General features: G+C 53.5%; 1 protein-coding gene across 1 annotated transcript in view; it reads left to right on the forward strand.

Annotated features, from left to right (window-relative positions):
* Positions 1 to 14997, forward strand: part of FBLN1 (fibulin 1) — an 80503-nt gene extending 65506 nt beyond the window's left edge. Inside the window, exon 17 of the mRNA XM_068559863.1 lies at positions 14187 to 14997. Coding sequence (XP_068415964.1) covers positions 14187 to 14326 — 140 coding nt within the window. The 3' untranslated portion in view covers positions 14327 to 14997. The remainder of the gene's footprint in view (positions 1 to 14186) is intronic.
* The last annotated feature ends 2263 nt before the right edge of the window (positions 14998 to 17260 follow it).

The raw sequence follows: 17260 nt of genomic DNA on the forward strand, positions 1-17260 counted from the left end.
TGGAACCCAAACCTTTTCCCAATGCCGATGCTGTCTGTACTGAAGCAAGATGTGGGGCCTCTAAGTTTGCCCGGTATGTACCACCCTCGTAACAATATCCTCACTCCCCCTCCTAAAGGGAACCAAAAACTTTTACATTTTGAAACAGCATTCTAAGTTTCATCTGTGAGCATATAAGGGTTATTACCCTATTTCAAGTTAAGTTTGAAAATATCAGTGGCTGGGGTGGCCCTTTTCTGGCAAAACACAGTGGAGTCTCTGCTGCCACAGAGGGAGCACTGAACTTGGGGTCAGATGTTCTGGGCATAATTCTTGCTTGATTCTCTGTTTCTAGCTGTGTGACCTCAGGCAGGTCTCATAACCTCTCTGAGCCTCAGTTTTCTTCTCAGCAAGATTGCCATAATAATACTTGCCTTGCTGGGTTACGAGGACTGGAGGGAGTTGTGTGTATTTTAACGTAACTGGGTAGGTTGTTAGGGTGATAAATGAGCCACTGTGAGGTAGCCGTTTGGAGCGGGAGAGCTGGTGAGAGCTTGGAGCCCCCTGAGAGGACAGGACAGCAGGCCAGAGGGAGGCACATGGGACAGTGCCAGGACTGTTCGCCCCAAAGTGGCTCCAGCTACCTGGGAGCTATGTAATAGGCACATCTCGTGGCCTGGGCTCACCAGTCGGGCCCACCCTGAAGCAGAATGGTGGAGGCTGTGCCTCCCAAGTTCTGTCATCCTTGAATTATCTCACTCATTCAACAAGAGCATCCTGAGTTCCTACTCCATGCCAAGCCCTGGGCTGGGTGCTGAGGAACAAATTTACACCCAAGCCACAGGTCCTGCTTTCAAGAAACTGCCTCCTGGCTTCCCTAGCATCCTGCCATGTGAATTCCTGTAGTGGAAAGTGCTTGTTTTTCAGCAGTAGGCTCTGTGCCTGTTAATGTGTCAGTGGGAGAGACAAGTGGTGTGTGGCAGGGCTGCCACGTGCAGTTGAATATGTTGTGCACTGCAAAACCCTAGGGGGCACCATTCGCAGCTGTTTCTATGTGCAGTGCACAACCTAGTCAGCTGTACACAGCAGCCCCGGTGCAAGAGCTTGTGAGTGAAGATACCAACCTAGCTGTGCCTCTGCCCCTGGCCAGGCGAGGCCTCATGCAAAGCAAAGAGCTTGCTTGCCCGGCCATCTGGCTTCAAGTCACCCTCAGTGGTCCCAGCTACCAGGGCCCAGATCACCTCTGCAAAATCATTACCTCTTAAGGGGTTAAACATGCGCTGCTGACCCCGTCCGGCAGCCTGATTCGGAAAGCTTGGCCCGGGATCAGTACACATTACGAATGAGATTCAGAAATTCCACCTAAAAACAACAGCGCAGCCATCCCTGCCAGTGATGAGTGACTCGCCCTGTCCCGGCTTTCACGGCAAATCCCAGGGATTAGGCGCTTTCTCTTCTCCGGGAGGCACAGCCCCGTCACCGGGGGCCACACCCTGGCCAACAGCCAAGTCGTTTCCCGGGTGACGCGCAGGAACGGGCCTCGGCCCGACTTCACCTGGAGGCTGGCCGTGCGGGGAGGGCAGGCGGGGGTCTCAAAGAGGGGTGAGATGGGGCACGAGAGGGGGACAAACTTTGACACTTTTTGTGCTTCCTGCGCTGGGACCCCGTGGAGCAGAGATGGGTTCATAGGCGTCAGGCCCAGCGCCGTCCTGACTCGTAGAAATGCAGCTATTCCCCCTGCAAGGCCCTGTGAGGAGGGCTCCCGACACCCAGTTTCACAGGTGCAGAAGCTCTCAGAGGCCACCCCCCAGGCAGCCCCCTGGCTCGGGCAGGACTCTCAGGGCTCAGAGGGGTCCACTGGGGCACAGCCCCTGCTTTTGCGCCCCCCACCCCGAGGGGGGCACACAGGGGCCACAGGGATCCTCGCTGGACACCTCCCTGCTCCTGCCCCTGGACCCACGCGCCACGTGGGCTGCTTCTCACACCTGCCTCCGATGTCTCCACCTGGCTGTGAGGTCCCGCAAGCCTGGCCAGGGCATCCTGCTCTCTTAGCAGTGCACTTCCGTGTCCCGTGAAAGGTGCTCCAGCTACTCAGTTCCTGAAGCTGGAAGCCGGGGACCCTCTGCTTCCCTCCTCCCACCCCCACAGCCAGTAGCTGCTGGTTCTGTCAGGTTTTAAACCCCACCTTTCACGTCCAAACCTGCTGCCCGGCTGGAGAGACGTCCTCAGCCTCAGCCTGCTTTTCTCCTCCCCAGTGTCCAGCACTCTCATCCCTTCCTCTCCCCTCCACTCTGCTCCAGCCACCCCAGCCCATGCCCCAGACCCCAGACATTTTATGGCCTCTCTCTCCTCCTGAACTTTAGCCATAGCATTCACCTGCTTCTCCTCTTGGTAAGCTCCTATTCATCCCTCAAAGCCCAAGGCAGCCATCACCTCCTCTCACATGCCCTCCATGCCCCCCACAGGCAGGGTGTGCAGCTCCTTCCTTTGTGCTCCCAGGGCACCCTGGATGAGCTTCTTATAGGGCTCCTGTCATACTCATTCTTCTAGCAAATAACGTGTGTGTCCAACGGGCACGGACCCTGCTCTAGGGGATGTAGCAACAACCAAGACAGACAGACAGACATGAATCCTTACCTCATACATGTTTTATTCCAGAGGGTAGCAGCAGACAAGAAACAAGTGTAGTATCCACACCGTCAGGCGGTGGCAAGTGTTATGCAGAGGGCAGGAGAGGAGGGGGGCAGGGTGTGGGGAGGAGCAACTGTACATCTGGTGGTGGAGACATTCGCCTAAGACCCGAGGAGCTGAGGAAATGATCTGGAGGAAGAGCTCCAGGCAGCAGGAACAGCAGATGCAAAGTCCCTGAGGCAGAGGCGAACCTGGCATGTTTGAATCACGGCAAGGAGGCTGCAGCTAGAGCAGAGGCATGGTCTTGAGCCTGTCGTAATGGCTCTGGCTTTTCTGCTGAGCGAGGTGGGAGCCACCTGAGGGCTTCGGGACGAGGAGGGAGATGACCTAATATTATAAAGGCTCCCTCTGGGCTCCGGGGTGAGGCTGGGCTCAGGAAGACACTGCAGCTAGCTCAGTGATCCAGGCTGGAGATGACGGTAGTTTTGACCATGTGGCCCCGGCAGGAGGGGTGAACAGTAGACAGATACCAGATGTGTTGGGAGGTGGTGCCAGGTTTTGCAGACAGATTAGGTGCAGAGGCAGGGATGACTCCATGGATTTCACCTAAAGAACAAGGAGACTAGGGTTGTCATCAGGTGAGCCAGGGAAGCTGTGACATGGCAGCTTTGGGGAGGTCGGAAGTTCCCTTTGACATTAAGATTGAGGGGCTTGTTGGACACCCGTGGCCACGCGGGGTAGAATAAGTGAGTCTGGGAGGCATTAGCAGGTGGATGGTAGTTGGAACCCCAAGGCCAGACAAGCTTGCTAAGGAATTGAGTGTAGACAGAGGAGAGAGGAGGCCAGAGACCAGGCGCTGCGGCCTCCTGTGCTCAGAGGCTGGGGAGATCAGGAGAGGAGGCCAGCCTGGAGGAGGAGGCCTTTCCAGGAGGAGGCGCAGTGAGCTGTGTCAACGATGGTGAGTCTGGTCAGAGGAGGACCAAGGATTCACCATCGGATTCAGTATCGCCCCAGCTGATGGTGACCTTGACAAGGCTGTCTCAGTGCAGCGGGGTCAAGGGGAGACACACCGGAGTGGGAGTGCTGGAGGTGGTGCTGGGGACTCCTTCTAGAAGATCTGCCGTGCGTGGGAGCAGAGAAACGCTGTTGCCAGCGGGAAGGGTGTGGTGGGCATGACATTGTGAGTTTCTGCTTGACTCTTCTCTTCCACCGATTGTGAATTCCTAGAGGCAAGAGCCTACGAGAGGATCATTTGTGCCATGCCCCCGTCACCCTGTTTGTCTTTCTTTCTTGCACACGCACACATGCACACACACACCACACCCACTAGGAGGTAACCCGGGCCCGGCACCCAGCAGGCTGCAGGATCACACTCGCCTGCTCTCTTCCAGAGTAACCAAGGGGTTAAAGTGAGTCCAGAGCAACCTCTTAGCATTTCCCGAGGTTCTCCTGGGGATCGGCTGCATCCAGAATGATTTGTGACCCTCTTACTGCTGCTGTTATGCACCTTTTGAAAAGCCTTTGATATCACCGGCACATTCATAAATTATTCTTTCTTTTAAGAAAATGAAGTGTTTTTAGCCAAACAGCAGTAGAGGCATGTTGTGCAAAATTAGAAAAAAAGAGTCTGATGATGATATGAATCTTCCGACGGCCTCACCTGACAACTGTATATACACAGAGGACCCAGACACCCACCGGCAACCACTGTCACGGAGAGTGCTTCCTGTGGCCTCGGAGTTGGGTGTTTCCAGATGGAACGTCCAATCCGTGCCTGCGGCTTGAGAACCCCAAGTACTGGGTCGTGATTATCACAGTTTTGTCTTAACAGCAAGCCCTCGTGGGCCCCTGCTGTGTGCCAGGCACTCTTCCAGCATGTTGTACACACGTATTGTGTCACTTAAGCCTGTGGGTGATGGTCCCATTCTCCAGGTGAGGAAACTGAGGCACGGAGGGAGTTCCAGGCTCAGGGGGCGTGACTGAGGCATGCACACAGCGTGTTGGGACTCGGTGTGGGGTTCCTGCTGCCATGACCATCCTCTGTGACCTTGAACCAGCAGGCAGAGTCCTCCTCTTTGAGGTCTACCCCAGTCCTGAAATTTCTCTGCATCCCTGGTAGCCGTGAACACAGTACATAGGGTCGGTGCATAACAAATGTTCAGTCACTGGCTGGTCAAATGATTCTCTTTCTGGGGATCCAGTGCCGGAAGAGCCTCTGTGGAGCCTTGGCCAGGGATAAAGGGAATTGAAGGCTTGGGGGTTTCAGGCTGCCGCCCTGCCAGCAGGAAGCCCTCTCTGTCCTGAATTGGCTCATTCTTAGTGCCTCTTGGGAAGGAAAGGAGAACAAGTGATGGTTCTCACCAAACCTCAGCATGTCCCCTCCTTCTGAGATCTGGCAGTGACCCCATCACTCCAGGAAAGGGTCTCAGCTCCTCGGGGCCATCAAGCCGCTGCCCACCTGCTGGCCTCCTTGCTCGCCCCTCCCCCCTAATTCTCACCCACTTGGGAAACTGAGAGCAGAAATCCTCCACCTGAGCCCCTCCCCGAGGCCTGTTTCTGGCCAGGCCACACTGTCCTTCAGAATCCAGCTCCAGGTCAAGTCCTTGGTGATGCGCGTGTGGGCGCCGTACCGGGTCCCGGCGGAGTGCTTCCCTTTAGCGCTGCCAAAGCACCTTTGCTGACCTTTACCAGCCTCTACGCCCCATCATCTATGTCTGCCTCCCCGGGGGCCCAGAGCTCTGTGAGGAGGCAGACCAGCGCTGCTCACTGTCTGTCACCCCAGCACCTGTGCAGCTCAGCAGCAGTGGGGGGCTCGGGGCGCCCGGGCTGCACTCAGCAGCCAGGCGGGCCTCTTAATCCCTCGGGGCCTAATCGCCTCTGGAGAAGGAGGTAGCACAGCCTCAATGCCTGCAAAGCAGAGGGAGGACCCGTCTCTCTGCAGTTTCCCGTCTTTGAGTCTAAGTCAGGCCGAGCTGGCCAGACTCCTGCTCATCCTGCCCTCTTGTGGCTTTTGCTCATCTTGGGGGTCTGCGAGGGGTCTGGCGTGGCCGGAGTACGGCCAGTGCTGAGAAATCAGGCTGGACAGGGAGGCGGGGCCTAATCAAGGGGCGCCTCACCTGCTGTGGGCCGGGGGCTGGGCGGCAGGTCGAGAAGAGTTCTGGCCTTGGAGCGGGAGGGCCAGAGCAAGAGGCCTGTGGACTCCAAGTACCCGGCCCAGGGGCCTGGGAGAAGGGCATCGGGTTTGGGGGAAGGGGGAGAGTTCCAGTTGCCCATCTGGGGGCATCTGGAGAGATGTGAGTGAGCTGATGAGTTTGGGTCTGGGCCAGGGAGGGACCCCAGCGGGCACGTGGGTAGAGGGGCTGGTCCAGGCGGGAGGACACATAGAGGAAGAGGAAAGGATTTCTCATCCTTCCATCACAGTCACATTTTTGGCCAAGTTGGTAAAAGCAGGTGCATCAGACGGTAGATCCCTTCTGGAAAACCGCCCAGGCCTTCTCTTCCTCTGGCGAGGAGGGCGTGTGGCTTGGTGGAAAGGGGCAGCAGGCAGGGATCTGGGTTCGGGATCCGCTTTGCTGTTGCTGGTACCCTGAGGTTCAGAACTCACTTCACCACCGGAACCTCCTTTGCTTTCCCTGGAACCTCGGACCTCGAGGCCCCAGCGAGTGTGGCTGAGATGAGGGGGAGGAGATAGTGGATGGGCGTGGGGACCATAGCGACCACGCGCCCTGGAAGCGTTTGGACCCGCGTCCCGTCCCGGAAGGAGTCTGAAAAGCTTAGTGCAGAGCTGACACTTCTTCTGGTATTTCTGCCCGAGGGAAAGGTGGACCTTGGGGGTTGACTCTTAGCTCCTTGCAGCTGTCTGCGCTGTCCGGTTTAGCTCACAGGAGACCCGTGGAGAAAGCGCGTTTGTAATAATCAAGAAATCGGGAGGATAAGTTCTGCTGAGGCACGTTGGGTGCCATTTGGTGTTTGAATATGTGGCCCAGACACCTGTCCCCCTCCTTCTAAGCTCCTACCTGGGCGTTTTTCAGGGCAAGAAGAGAAGACAGGGTGTGAGGAACTCCATTCCTTCCCTGCCAGTGAGTGATGTGATTACCCTCTAGTTCCTTTCTGCCATTTTTGCCCTATAGCGATGACTCAGCCAAGGGCAGTAAAGTTTCTTCCCTACCACGTCACACCGTGAGGAGAGAGCAGATGCCGTGGGGTGGAGAGAGCTGGACTCGGGGTCAGTCCTGGCTGGAGGGACGCCGTGCCCTGAGGGCTGTGTGATCTGGGACATACAGCCCCCAGAACCTCATTCTCATCCCCAGTGGAAGGAAGGCAATGATCCTTCCCCCCCAGCAGTGTGGGGAGAACAAGATGGAGCTGTGGACACGTGGGGCCCCTCCGTTTCTATTTCCCTCCCCTGCTGTGGGCCTCTTTCCAAGCCCATCAGTACTCTAGATTGTTTGCTTTAGAAGTATGGACCGCATTTCTTTGTGTTCCTGATTTTTCCTCTTTGCCTTTGGTCTGTGCTATTAATGCTAGCCTGCAGAGATTGTTATTCCTATCAAGGCACATTTCCCAAGATCTGGGTGATGGTTTGCTCCTTTCCAGTCTCCCATCGTGTTAGTGTTTGGCGAGACCACGTGGGCCTCCTCTGAGCTCCTGCGTTCTCTGTTCCAGCACCTTGTCCACAGGCCCACTCGTCACCTTCCCCCTGCTCGTGGCTCTGTGTGGTGGCCACCAGGGCCAGACAGTGAGACCTGGCTCTCATGTGTCGCCTTTCTCCTGCCATGCGGTCAACGCCTAAAAAGCCAGTGACTTCTGGCTATTGTTCATTCCTTCCCGACACTTTCATTTCTGGGTGGTAACTTTCAACTTTATAAACTGTGCTTAGCACTTTGATCTTTAGTTCATTCATTCATTTAGCAATTCATGTACTCAGTGCCTCCTGTGTGTCCGGTCCGTAATAGGACCAAGGACCCACTATGTTCAAGAACGAGAGATACAAGAGTGACCAGGAAAGACAGTGCCATTGGCCTCTGGCCTCACATTGCAGTGGGGAGACTGTGATAATCAAGAAGACAAATGACTCTGTAACCTGATTTCAGGTAGTGATCACTTCTTATTCTTTTATGATGTGGACATGTGGCTTTCTTTTTTTTTTTTAATAAATTTATTTATTTATTGGCTGCTTTGGGTCTTCGTTGCTGCACGCGGGCTTTCTCTAGTTGTGGCGAGCGGGGGCTACTCTTCGTGGTGGTGCATGGGCTTCTCATCGCGGTGGCTTCTCTTGTTGCGGAGCTGGGCTCTAGGCGTGGGGGCTTCAGTAGTTGTGGCTTACGGGCTCTAGAGCGCAGGCTCAGTAGTTGTGGTTCACGGGCTTAGTTGCTCCGTGGCATGTGGGGTCTTCCCGGACCAGGGCTTGAACCCGTGTCCCCTGCTTTGGCAGGTGGATTCTTAACCACTGCACCACCAGGGAAGGCCCGACATGTGGCTTTCTTACCTCTTCCTTTTCTAACTTGAATCTCTGTCTTTTGAAAAGCACAATTTCCACTGGCATGAGATATCATGCAATCTCTAGATTGATCATCTATTTTGTTAAGATACTCTTTGACAGCACTGTTCCCGCCATGTCACTTGGTCGGTTGGAATCACAGGACTTGTGAGTTGGAGGCTGAACTTCAGAAAGACGGTGACTCGTACAAGGTCACACGGCTGGTCGCTAAGGGACCAGCATAGGAACCTAAGCTGTGACTCCAGGTCTCTTTATAGATCAGTGTCTCATGCAGTCGGCCCCGTGGCTGGTCTTCCTCCCTATAAACAACCGGGAGACAATCAGTTGCAACCTCAGTCCAGCAGCAGAAGCTTGGAGATGGCTTCAGGGGCCTGGAATCCAGACCACAGTCCCCAAGAGGTGACGGAGGTCTCCCACTGGACCCTCATGCTCCGTGTTCAGGCTCCTGCATCCCCGGCACATCAGCTGCAATTTACAAAGCAGAGACGAGACATGAAGATGAAGTGCCTGAGGGGACCTACATTTTTCAAAGGGAAAAAAAGGCTTAATTATATCTTTAAGAGGCACAGACACGCCGAGGAATACCAGCAGTGTCTGAGACCCGAAGCAGAAATGCCAAGGATGAGGATTTGGAAGATTAACACAGTTGAACTCAGCATCATGGCCTTTTTTTTTCCTGGGGCTCTTGAAAGGTAGGGAGGTAAACACTCCAGCAGGTAAGATGGACAAGGCAGGCATGATGGAAATGCACCTCTCCCTTTGTCCTGCATTTTGCTGCTGGAATGGTCATTCCACATAAAGCGGCTCTCACTCGGAGCCTTCAGTGGCCCCCTTTCCTTCAGGACAAAGTTTTGAGGGGCCCTCAAGGACTGGTGTCCCTTCTTTCCTCTCTCCTTCTCTTTTCTCTCTCCTTCTTTCTTCCTCTGCCTTCATCTCACTCAGTAATCTTAATGGTGCTCCTGCTGTGTCCTGCCCCAGGCCCTGGGCTGGGGACAGTGGGATAGAGATGAGCATGAGGCAGACCCTGCCCGTGAAGGGGGAGCCAACTGTGAATATTCCCTGCACTGGGCAGATGCAGTGGTACAGCCGAGGGAGACACAGAGTGGGGCTGGGGAGGCTTCATGAAAGAGGACATAGGCAGTCTAGCTGGTTCCCAGTGCCTGGCACATAGCAGATGCCAACTATACCTCTGTAGGATCACGTGGATGATGGAATCGGACCCTGGTGGAGGTCCAGTTTCTAATGTTTGTGATGCCACATATGGGCAGCAAGGGTTTCTCTTCTTCCCTCTCTTGTTTCCCTGCACTGGGAATGTTGTTGGTAGTTCTGAAAGAACACTGGTCTAGAATCGGTGTTGGGGAGGAAGCCAGGAAACTGCTGACCTGGGTTCCGGGTTCTGTGAGCCTGACGAGGTGTGAGGTCCCTGGAGAAGCCCTTTAGCACCTTCTCAGCCTCATCCATCTATCTTCCCCAAGATTAACACTGTTCCCAGAACTGACCCGAACCTTCATACTTTTGGCCGTTGCACATGTCATACTTGCCTCCTTAGCTCCTACTTAGTCTTCAAAATCTGATTTGAAGTCAGCTCCTCTGTAGAATCTTCCTTAAACCTCTCCTGTGCAGAATGGCCTCTATTGAATGGATGCATGGATGGATGGATGGATGGATGGGTGGGTGGATGGATGGATGGATGGATGGATGGATGGATGGATGGATGATTGGATGGGTGGATGGATGGATGGATGGATGGGTAGGAAAGCTGTGAAGGAAGAAGTGATATCAGGAGAAAGTCTAGGTTCAATGGAGGTGAGGACAAGGAGGTGAAACTCAGGCTTGAAGTAACCTGGGAATGAAGGGATCATGTTCACCTAAATCAGAGCCCCCAGGAAGTGTGGCTAGGCTGAAGAAGAAGTGGTCAGGTCTACTGAGTGGGCGTGGGTAGCCTGGGAAAGGAACCCTGGGCTGACTAGTGTTATAGATAGAGTTGGAGATTCAATGTGGACCTCAGGTCAGAGGAGAGGGAGAGAGAAGCTGACTCTGGAGGGGTGGGAAGGGAGGCACATTCCTCAGCACCTGCTGTGTACACTTCTACGATGATTTCTTTAACCCCTGCGGCACACCTATTTCTTCCACCCTAATCATTTTTTTTGTTAAATGCAAAGATCCTGAGAAAATCCAGGCCCGGAATGTGACCTGTATCTGAAATTCAGCCCCTCCTCAACACCCTTTTCATTAAAACAGCCCTTTGCTTCCTTCAGTGTTTCAGTTGTCTCTTAGCTGTTTACAGTCGGAACAATCAGCCAACAGCATGCAGTTCTGGTCTTTGGCCATCGTAGAAACTAAACCTCGTGAAGTGCCCTAACACGACATATTTAGGTACATTCTCTACACATTCAGAGCTTTCCTTTCTCGTAAATTTTTAAGTCAATCCAATAAAAATATTCAACTCTTGCTGTATTGTTCAATCATGTAAGAATTCAGCTCTATTTTAACTGAAAATCAGATCACATTTGAACGTTGGGAAGCTTTGTGACATCCAGCAGTCACTTCTGAGGGAGAAGGAGCAGGATGGCCTTGGGATGGTTTTGTTTCTGATTCTGAAGTTTGCTATTGTTTTTTGTTTTTTTGGCTGTACCACCCAGCATGGGGTTTCTTAGTTCCCCAAGCAGGGATCGAACCCGCGGCCCCTGCAGTGGAAGTGCGGAGTCCTAACCACTGGACTGCCGGGGAAGTCCCTGAAGGTTGCTGTGTTTAATCCTTGTTTCACAAGAGAGGAAATGAGGACTCAGAAAGGTTGGATAACTAACCTGGGGTCATGCTACTGACCGAGGTCGGTTGGACTCCAACCCTTTGTCCTGAAGAACTGCAGTCTCCTGGTCCAGCTAGAATGACCCTGTCCTCGAGCCCAGCCCCCTGCATCAGCACCTTCTCTTTCCTCTCTGTCCCCAGGCTGAGCCCACCAAGGACAGCCCCTCATTTTCTCTACACTAGTTCCTTAGCCTGGTGCCCGGCACACACAGGTGGACCCAGAAACTTCTGTGGGTCTGAACTGTTGATGCTGCCAAAGCTCCCACATGCAGCCAGGAATCTTTATTTAAATGTGCATGTGTGTGATATAATTATTTTGTAATATTTACATTTTATATATACATTTATAATAATACATATTTATATACTAATATATAAATTGTATTTTATATAATAGTAATATAAATTATATAAACATCTATATAAAATATATGGATATATGCAAAAGTTTATATAAATATAAAATAAATACTATACATTGTAATAGTATTTATATATAAATTAGATTTTGATCTATTTTAAATAAGCTCACTTATATTTTTTATGTATGGTTATAATATATATTTTGTATTTATAATAATCAAACTATATATTTCTATATCATATATTAATTATATGATCTTTAATATAATAATAATATATAGAAATAAATATGTATCTGATCGTAGCTTGCAGAAGCGTTCCCTCCACCTCCGTTGCTCTCTGTCCTAAAATAGTTGTCAGGCTCACGTAGCCTCTCACCCCTCTCCTTCAAGCCCCCCGAGCCCCTCTGAGCACCGCCCCTGGGATGGGTGCCGTCGGCAGGTAACCCAGGCCACGGAGGCTGGTGGGCGCCCGTGGTGGTCTCAGGCCTGGGGAGAGGAGAGGGTGACGCTGATGGGGGTACTGAGGAGGCAGGAGAGCTTGGGGCCGTGCCTCCCACGGGGGCCACGCTGACCCTGGCCCAGACAGGGCCCAGGGAGGGGCAAACGGGAGTGGCCCGGTCATACTGAGGGTGGTGACAAGCCCGCATCTTTAGCCGGGAGCTGAAGATGTTCATGTGCGTTCAAACAGGACAGAGCTGCCATGTCATCGCCAAGTAGGGGCAGAGAAAGGGTGCTGACAGCCCGCAGAAGCCTGTGCTTATCTCTCCATCAGAGCTAAAGCCCTTGTTTGCTTAGAATAGCCTGGAATTCCGCTCTGCTGCTGGGCATTTCACTTTTGAAACTCAAGCTCAGGGAGTGAAAGGGGGGATGGTGTGCCCGAACTCCCCTCCTGAGCATGAACTTGGTGGTCCTGACTGGGAACTGACCGCTGGTGCAAAAGGCCTTCAGGACCCTTCGGTCTCCCTGGAGCCTTCGCTCCTCGCGGGACGGGTGTCAGGGGCCTGACTGCTCTGCCCCGTGTGCACATTTCCCAAGTCTGTGGCAGGGCTGTTTGTAGAGACCAGCTTGGAATCAGCGGTTGGATGCAGCAAACAATCAGTGGCTGTTTCTCAGCATGTGGTTGAGGAGCTGCAGGCTCCAGGGCGTTCCTTGCGGGCATCCCTGCAGTGGCGTACGGGCACTGAGCGCTCTTTCCCACCCTGCCTTCTGTGACGTCATGTCGGTAGCTTGAGATCGGCCATGGAGATTGTCACGTGGCACAAGCAGAGAGCCGGCCACTCTAGCACACCCCTGCACCACATGACTCTGGGGAAGTCCTAATATCAGAGCGGGTATGATGGAGGAGTGACCTTTCCTAAATGTCAACAGCTATGGGTGGCACCTGCTCTGTGCCAGGCACTGGAGATCTGCAGGGAGGGCCACCTCCTCCAGGAAGCCTTTCCTGATCCCCTAGCCTTCCTCACCTCCATCCTTGCCCCTGCTGGACAATGTGCAGACTTCTTTCAGAGCACGGCACTCATCTAGATCTGCCACCAGCTTTGAAACCAGGATTCTATTCATTTTCTCGGTGTCACCGAGAACAGTGTCTGGTACCAGTTGAGGAAATGCATGAACTCAAGTGGAAATGAAGCACTGAGCCCGCTGGTCTGGCGGGGAGGTAGCCCTGCACACCTGGAGCTCACACCTTGGCAGACGCTGTGCTGGGGTGTCTGGATCACACAGTGCAGAAGCACAGGGTCAGGTGGCATCATATGCTCGCTGAGGAATCTGAGGCCCAGAGAGAACGGTGGTCTCTCCAAGTCCATGCAGGTGGATAACACTCACCTTAGCCCCATCTGTCTGGTCCCAGAGCGCAGGAGCATTCTCTCCATAAGCCTTGGGGTTGCCCTGCATGGCCAGGCAGTGGCAGCAGGCTCTGGCCTGGAGACGTGGAGCTTCCAGGCACAGGTCTGGGGAGAGTTACGGAATCCACTCTTACCACTCAACCCCGCTCCCCTGCAAGTCTGCAGACCGCCTTCGGTTGTTCCTTCTTCCACCGTGACTGAGCTGAGCTTGTCTGCCCTGTACTCTGAGCCTCGGCAGGGGAGGCCTCGGATCATGACCTTTGCCTGGTCCCTATCTGGTCCAGGCACAACTCCCCACCACCCCCAGCAGCTTCACACAGGTTTCTGCTTCCCCAGAACGGACACCTGTCTCCACTCTGCCACCTGTCCCATTTCTGCTTGCCCTGCTCGGGCTGGACCTGGGCCACCTCTTGCTTACCTGTTACCATGAACACGGAATAATGAACTTAGGTGTCACCCTCCAAAAAAGAAGTGTGGAGAGCGAGGGATCCAGGAGTATGTCCCATGGGGAATCGGGACTTCTCTGCTCAGATAAAGCGTTTCTGGGACCCCACTGCAATCCTCAATGGGAGGGATTGAGGGAAGAGGATCATACCTGCTTTGTTTCTTCCCAAGGGTCACAACTGGGCACAGTGGGTAGAAGGGAGTGGGACAGGTGTCTACTGGGCATCTACTCCACGTCAGGCCCTTTATCTAGACTCTTAAATCCTCGGTCACGTAGATGGTGGTAGAGGAGGGAACCTGGGCTCAGAGAGAACAGGAGCTGGTGTTGACCCTAAGGCATCTGACTCCAAAGCCCACACGCACAGGTTCCCTCACACTCTGAGCCGCACACAATGGAAAGGTTGTAGCGAGCTCACTGTCACTCGTCCCTAGAGGTGGCAGCAGAGCCCGGGAGTGACCACCTGGAGGGAGATGCTAAGCATCTGGTTCAGGTGGGACTTGATGAGGCCTAAGGCCTCCTCTAGCTGTGAAATTCCTGGAGGGAAATCATTTCCCAGATCTCCGCGTGGCTTCGGTCCCTGCTAACTCCCAGAACACCTTCTGCTCTCTCCCCAGGTGTTGTGCGCCAGGTGCGGCCTGTTGTGGGCCCATTTCACGCTGTCCTGAAGCTAGAGATGAACTACGTGGTCGGGGGCGTGGTGTCCCACCGAAATGTCGTCAACGTCCATATCTTCGTCTCTGAGTACTGGTTCTGAGGGCCGGCTCACAGCGCAGCCAAGCCTGTGCCTCCAGGCCAAGTCATTGCTGACGATGACAACGCCCCGTCCCTGTTTGTACCACCCAGACATATCTTGATTTTATGTATTTGTTTGTAGTGTTAGGCCGACATGTATTAAGCTGGGCCAGATGAATAAGTCCATCCGTTGTATTTTGGTGTTTAAATAATGAGTCCAATTACCTAACTGTTTGGTTGAAAACCTTGCTTATTTTTTAATGCGAAAGTTAAATTTTGCTCCCTTTTTCTGCCTCTGGGCTGGGCATTGCTAAGGACCAAGGGAAAACAAGACATTTTTCAGGGGGCAGCTAGTTCAAATGCTAAGAGAAGACCAGTTCTTGCCCTGATTTTGTGAAATTTGACATTTGGTACTTTTTTTGCCAATCAGATTTTGTATGTCCAATTCTAAGGATGCAGCTGCCAAAGAATAGCAGGTATGATCAATTCTGCCCAGAAGCAGCATGCCACAATGCCTTGGGGAGCACTTCTAAGGTAAATTACAGTTCTGTGGAAACAGAAAAATCCCTCAGTAAAGACAGAGCCAGCTAGGTTTGTGTGTGGCTCCAGTATGTTCACCAAAGGAATCTCTGGGTTTTCTGCACCCTGCATCCATCATAGGTGGGAAAATAAACGGCTTTGTGATCCTCCTGATGGCCTGTGCAGGGGAGTCTTTCAAGAGGGGGGATCCCGACTAGCAAAGAGCCTGCGAATATTCCCCAAGGCCTTCTCAAAACCCTCCTGCCTCCCAAGGTTCTGGGGTGGGGTCCAGCACGTGTGTTGGAAAAGCTTCCAACTCACATCATTTCTGACAGCTTGCCCGCCCCCTAGGAAGCGGGGCTCAAGCACCTCCGACGACCCACGCCCCATGCTCAGCCCAGCGGGCACGTCCCGGAGCTCTGCTGATGGTGTCCCTCGTGGGCATTCTGATCCCCTCTAGAAGTTGCTGGGGAGAAATAAGGATTCTCTTCAGTGGGAAGGAGAGACCACCAGGTGCACTGATGCCCCATGCATTCTGAAGCCGGTGCTTCATTTATTCCTCCTGGGAACCCAGCCAGGGGGTGCGATCTTGCCTGATTTAGAGACACACAAACTGGGCTCAGAGAGAGGAACTCAACTGCCAAAAGTCACACAACTTTTTAGAGACAAAGAAGGGATTCAAATTCAGTCTATCAGACTCCAAACTCCATTCCTCTGTAAAACCCTGGGTCAGAAGAGACGTGGACAGACTGGATTTATGGGGTATCCTGACACCACCTTCAGCATGGATGGTGGAGCCAAGAGCAGCCTACGCCCAGAGGCCCGCTGGGACCCGCAGGAATTCAGCATCCACGCCCTTCGTTTCCACACACGTGTGTTCTCCGAATCCTGCCCTGGGTTTATCCCATCTTTTTAGGCATCTCATTCGTGCCCAGCTCATCTCAGCAGCCCGGTCCCTGGCACTAGCTGAGCTCTCAGCCCCGCGTGGGATTTCAGCCTGGCGGTGTCTGGTCATTCAAGCCTGTCCTGCTCCAACTCTGTAGAACCTTTGGGAACTCCCAGCATTTCTGAGGTCACTCATTTGGGGCACTTGTCCATCAAAGCCAGACCTGGGCCAGCCTGTCACATCTTGAGCTGATGGGGAGGGGAAGAGTCAATGTGGGGCTGGACTGTCCTGGGAGTCAGGTCCAGTGATGAGGCGAGTGCAGGGGACATCTGAGCAGCTCTCAGTGCCAGTGAATTGGGGTCTTGGCAGGGAAGGGGAGGGTGCCTGGGGTCTGATCACCGGAATGGAAGCCTCAGTATAGGGGCAGGAAGTGCGGAGGCCACATAGGGTTCTGGTTTTCCACCTGCAGCCTGTGGGGCAAGTCTGCAGAAGCCAGGCAGTTCTGAGCGCAGGCCCTTGGAGAGGAAGGTTTCTGGGAGCCTCGTCCTTCCTGAGGCCTGGGTGGAGTGGGGTGGGAAGACAGAGACGCTGGCTCCTCCTGGGAAGGGGCGTTTCCCACACTCTCAACAAGAGTTAAGGTGAGAGGTGCCATTGGTGGACAGGGCCAAGCCTCCCGCCATTGATTGGCTCACAGATGAGCACATGACCCAAGCTGGCCAATCAGACCTTCCTGACGAAGGGCGGCCGGGCATGGGAGAGGGCAGAGGAGAGGTGGTGAGGTCAGGGAGCTGCGGGGTAGAAAAGCAGAGAGGAAAAGGGAACGGAGTCCTATTCCTGCCTGATTCAGAGAGCCAGAGGGGCCGGGTCCAAACCTCACCTTGGCAGGAGCTAGCCACGTGAGTCACTGCCATCCGCCAAGCCTCAGTTTCTACATCTGCAAAATGGAGCCAGGAATCCCTGCTCAGCTGCCTTGCTTCCCGATGGCAGTGAGCAGCACTGGAGGTGATGAGGGCAAAAGGGCTTTGCAACTGTAAAGTGCTGCGTACTTGCGTGAGATCTTATCATTGTTCATTGTTAAAGGTAACGATGGTGACGATGATAACGGTTGCCACTGTCAAGCCACACGAATGTCCTCCGGAAGCCAGGCATCTTTTTAATTCTGCATTTCCTTTTCTTAATCATCTGTGAGAGATTCGGGACAGACAGTCGTGTATATTACACACGAGCCTAATTTTTCATATTTCACATCACGCTCCGGGTTGGGCACCTGATGGACAGTACATATCCCATTATTCTCGCAAAGTAATTACTGTCAGAGCTCAGTGTCAGCTGCATTAGGTTCCAGAAGGTCTTGTGCTGTAATATTCTACCAGAAAGCCATGTCTGCTTTGAATGAAGGGAACCCACTCTAATGTTCAGAGCAGCGCCGTAGCATTGTGGCGGGAGGGCCTGGGTCACCTGGCATCCTGGAGTGACCAGGGTTAAGGTTGATCCTCTTCATCCTGGAAGTGGAATGAGATGGAAACTGACTCTTGGATGACTTCTGAAGTC

This window comes from Eschrichtius robustus, chromosome 13 (assembly GCF_028021215.1).
Source record: "Eschrichtius robustus isolate mEscRob2 chromosome 13, mEscRob2.pri, whole genome shotgun sequence".
NCBI lineage: Eukaryota > Metazoa > Chordata > Mammalia > Artiodactyla > Eschrichtiidae > Eschrichtius > Eschrichtius robustus.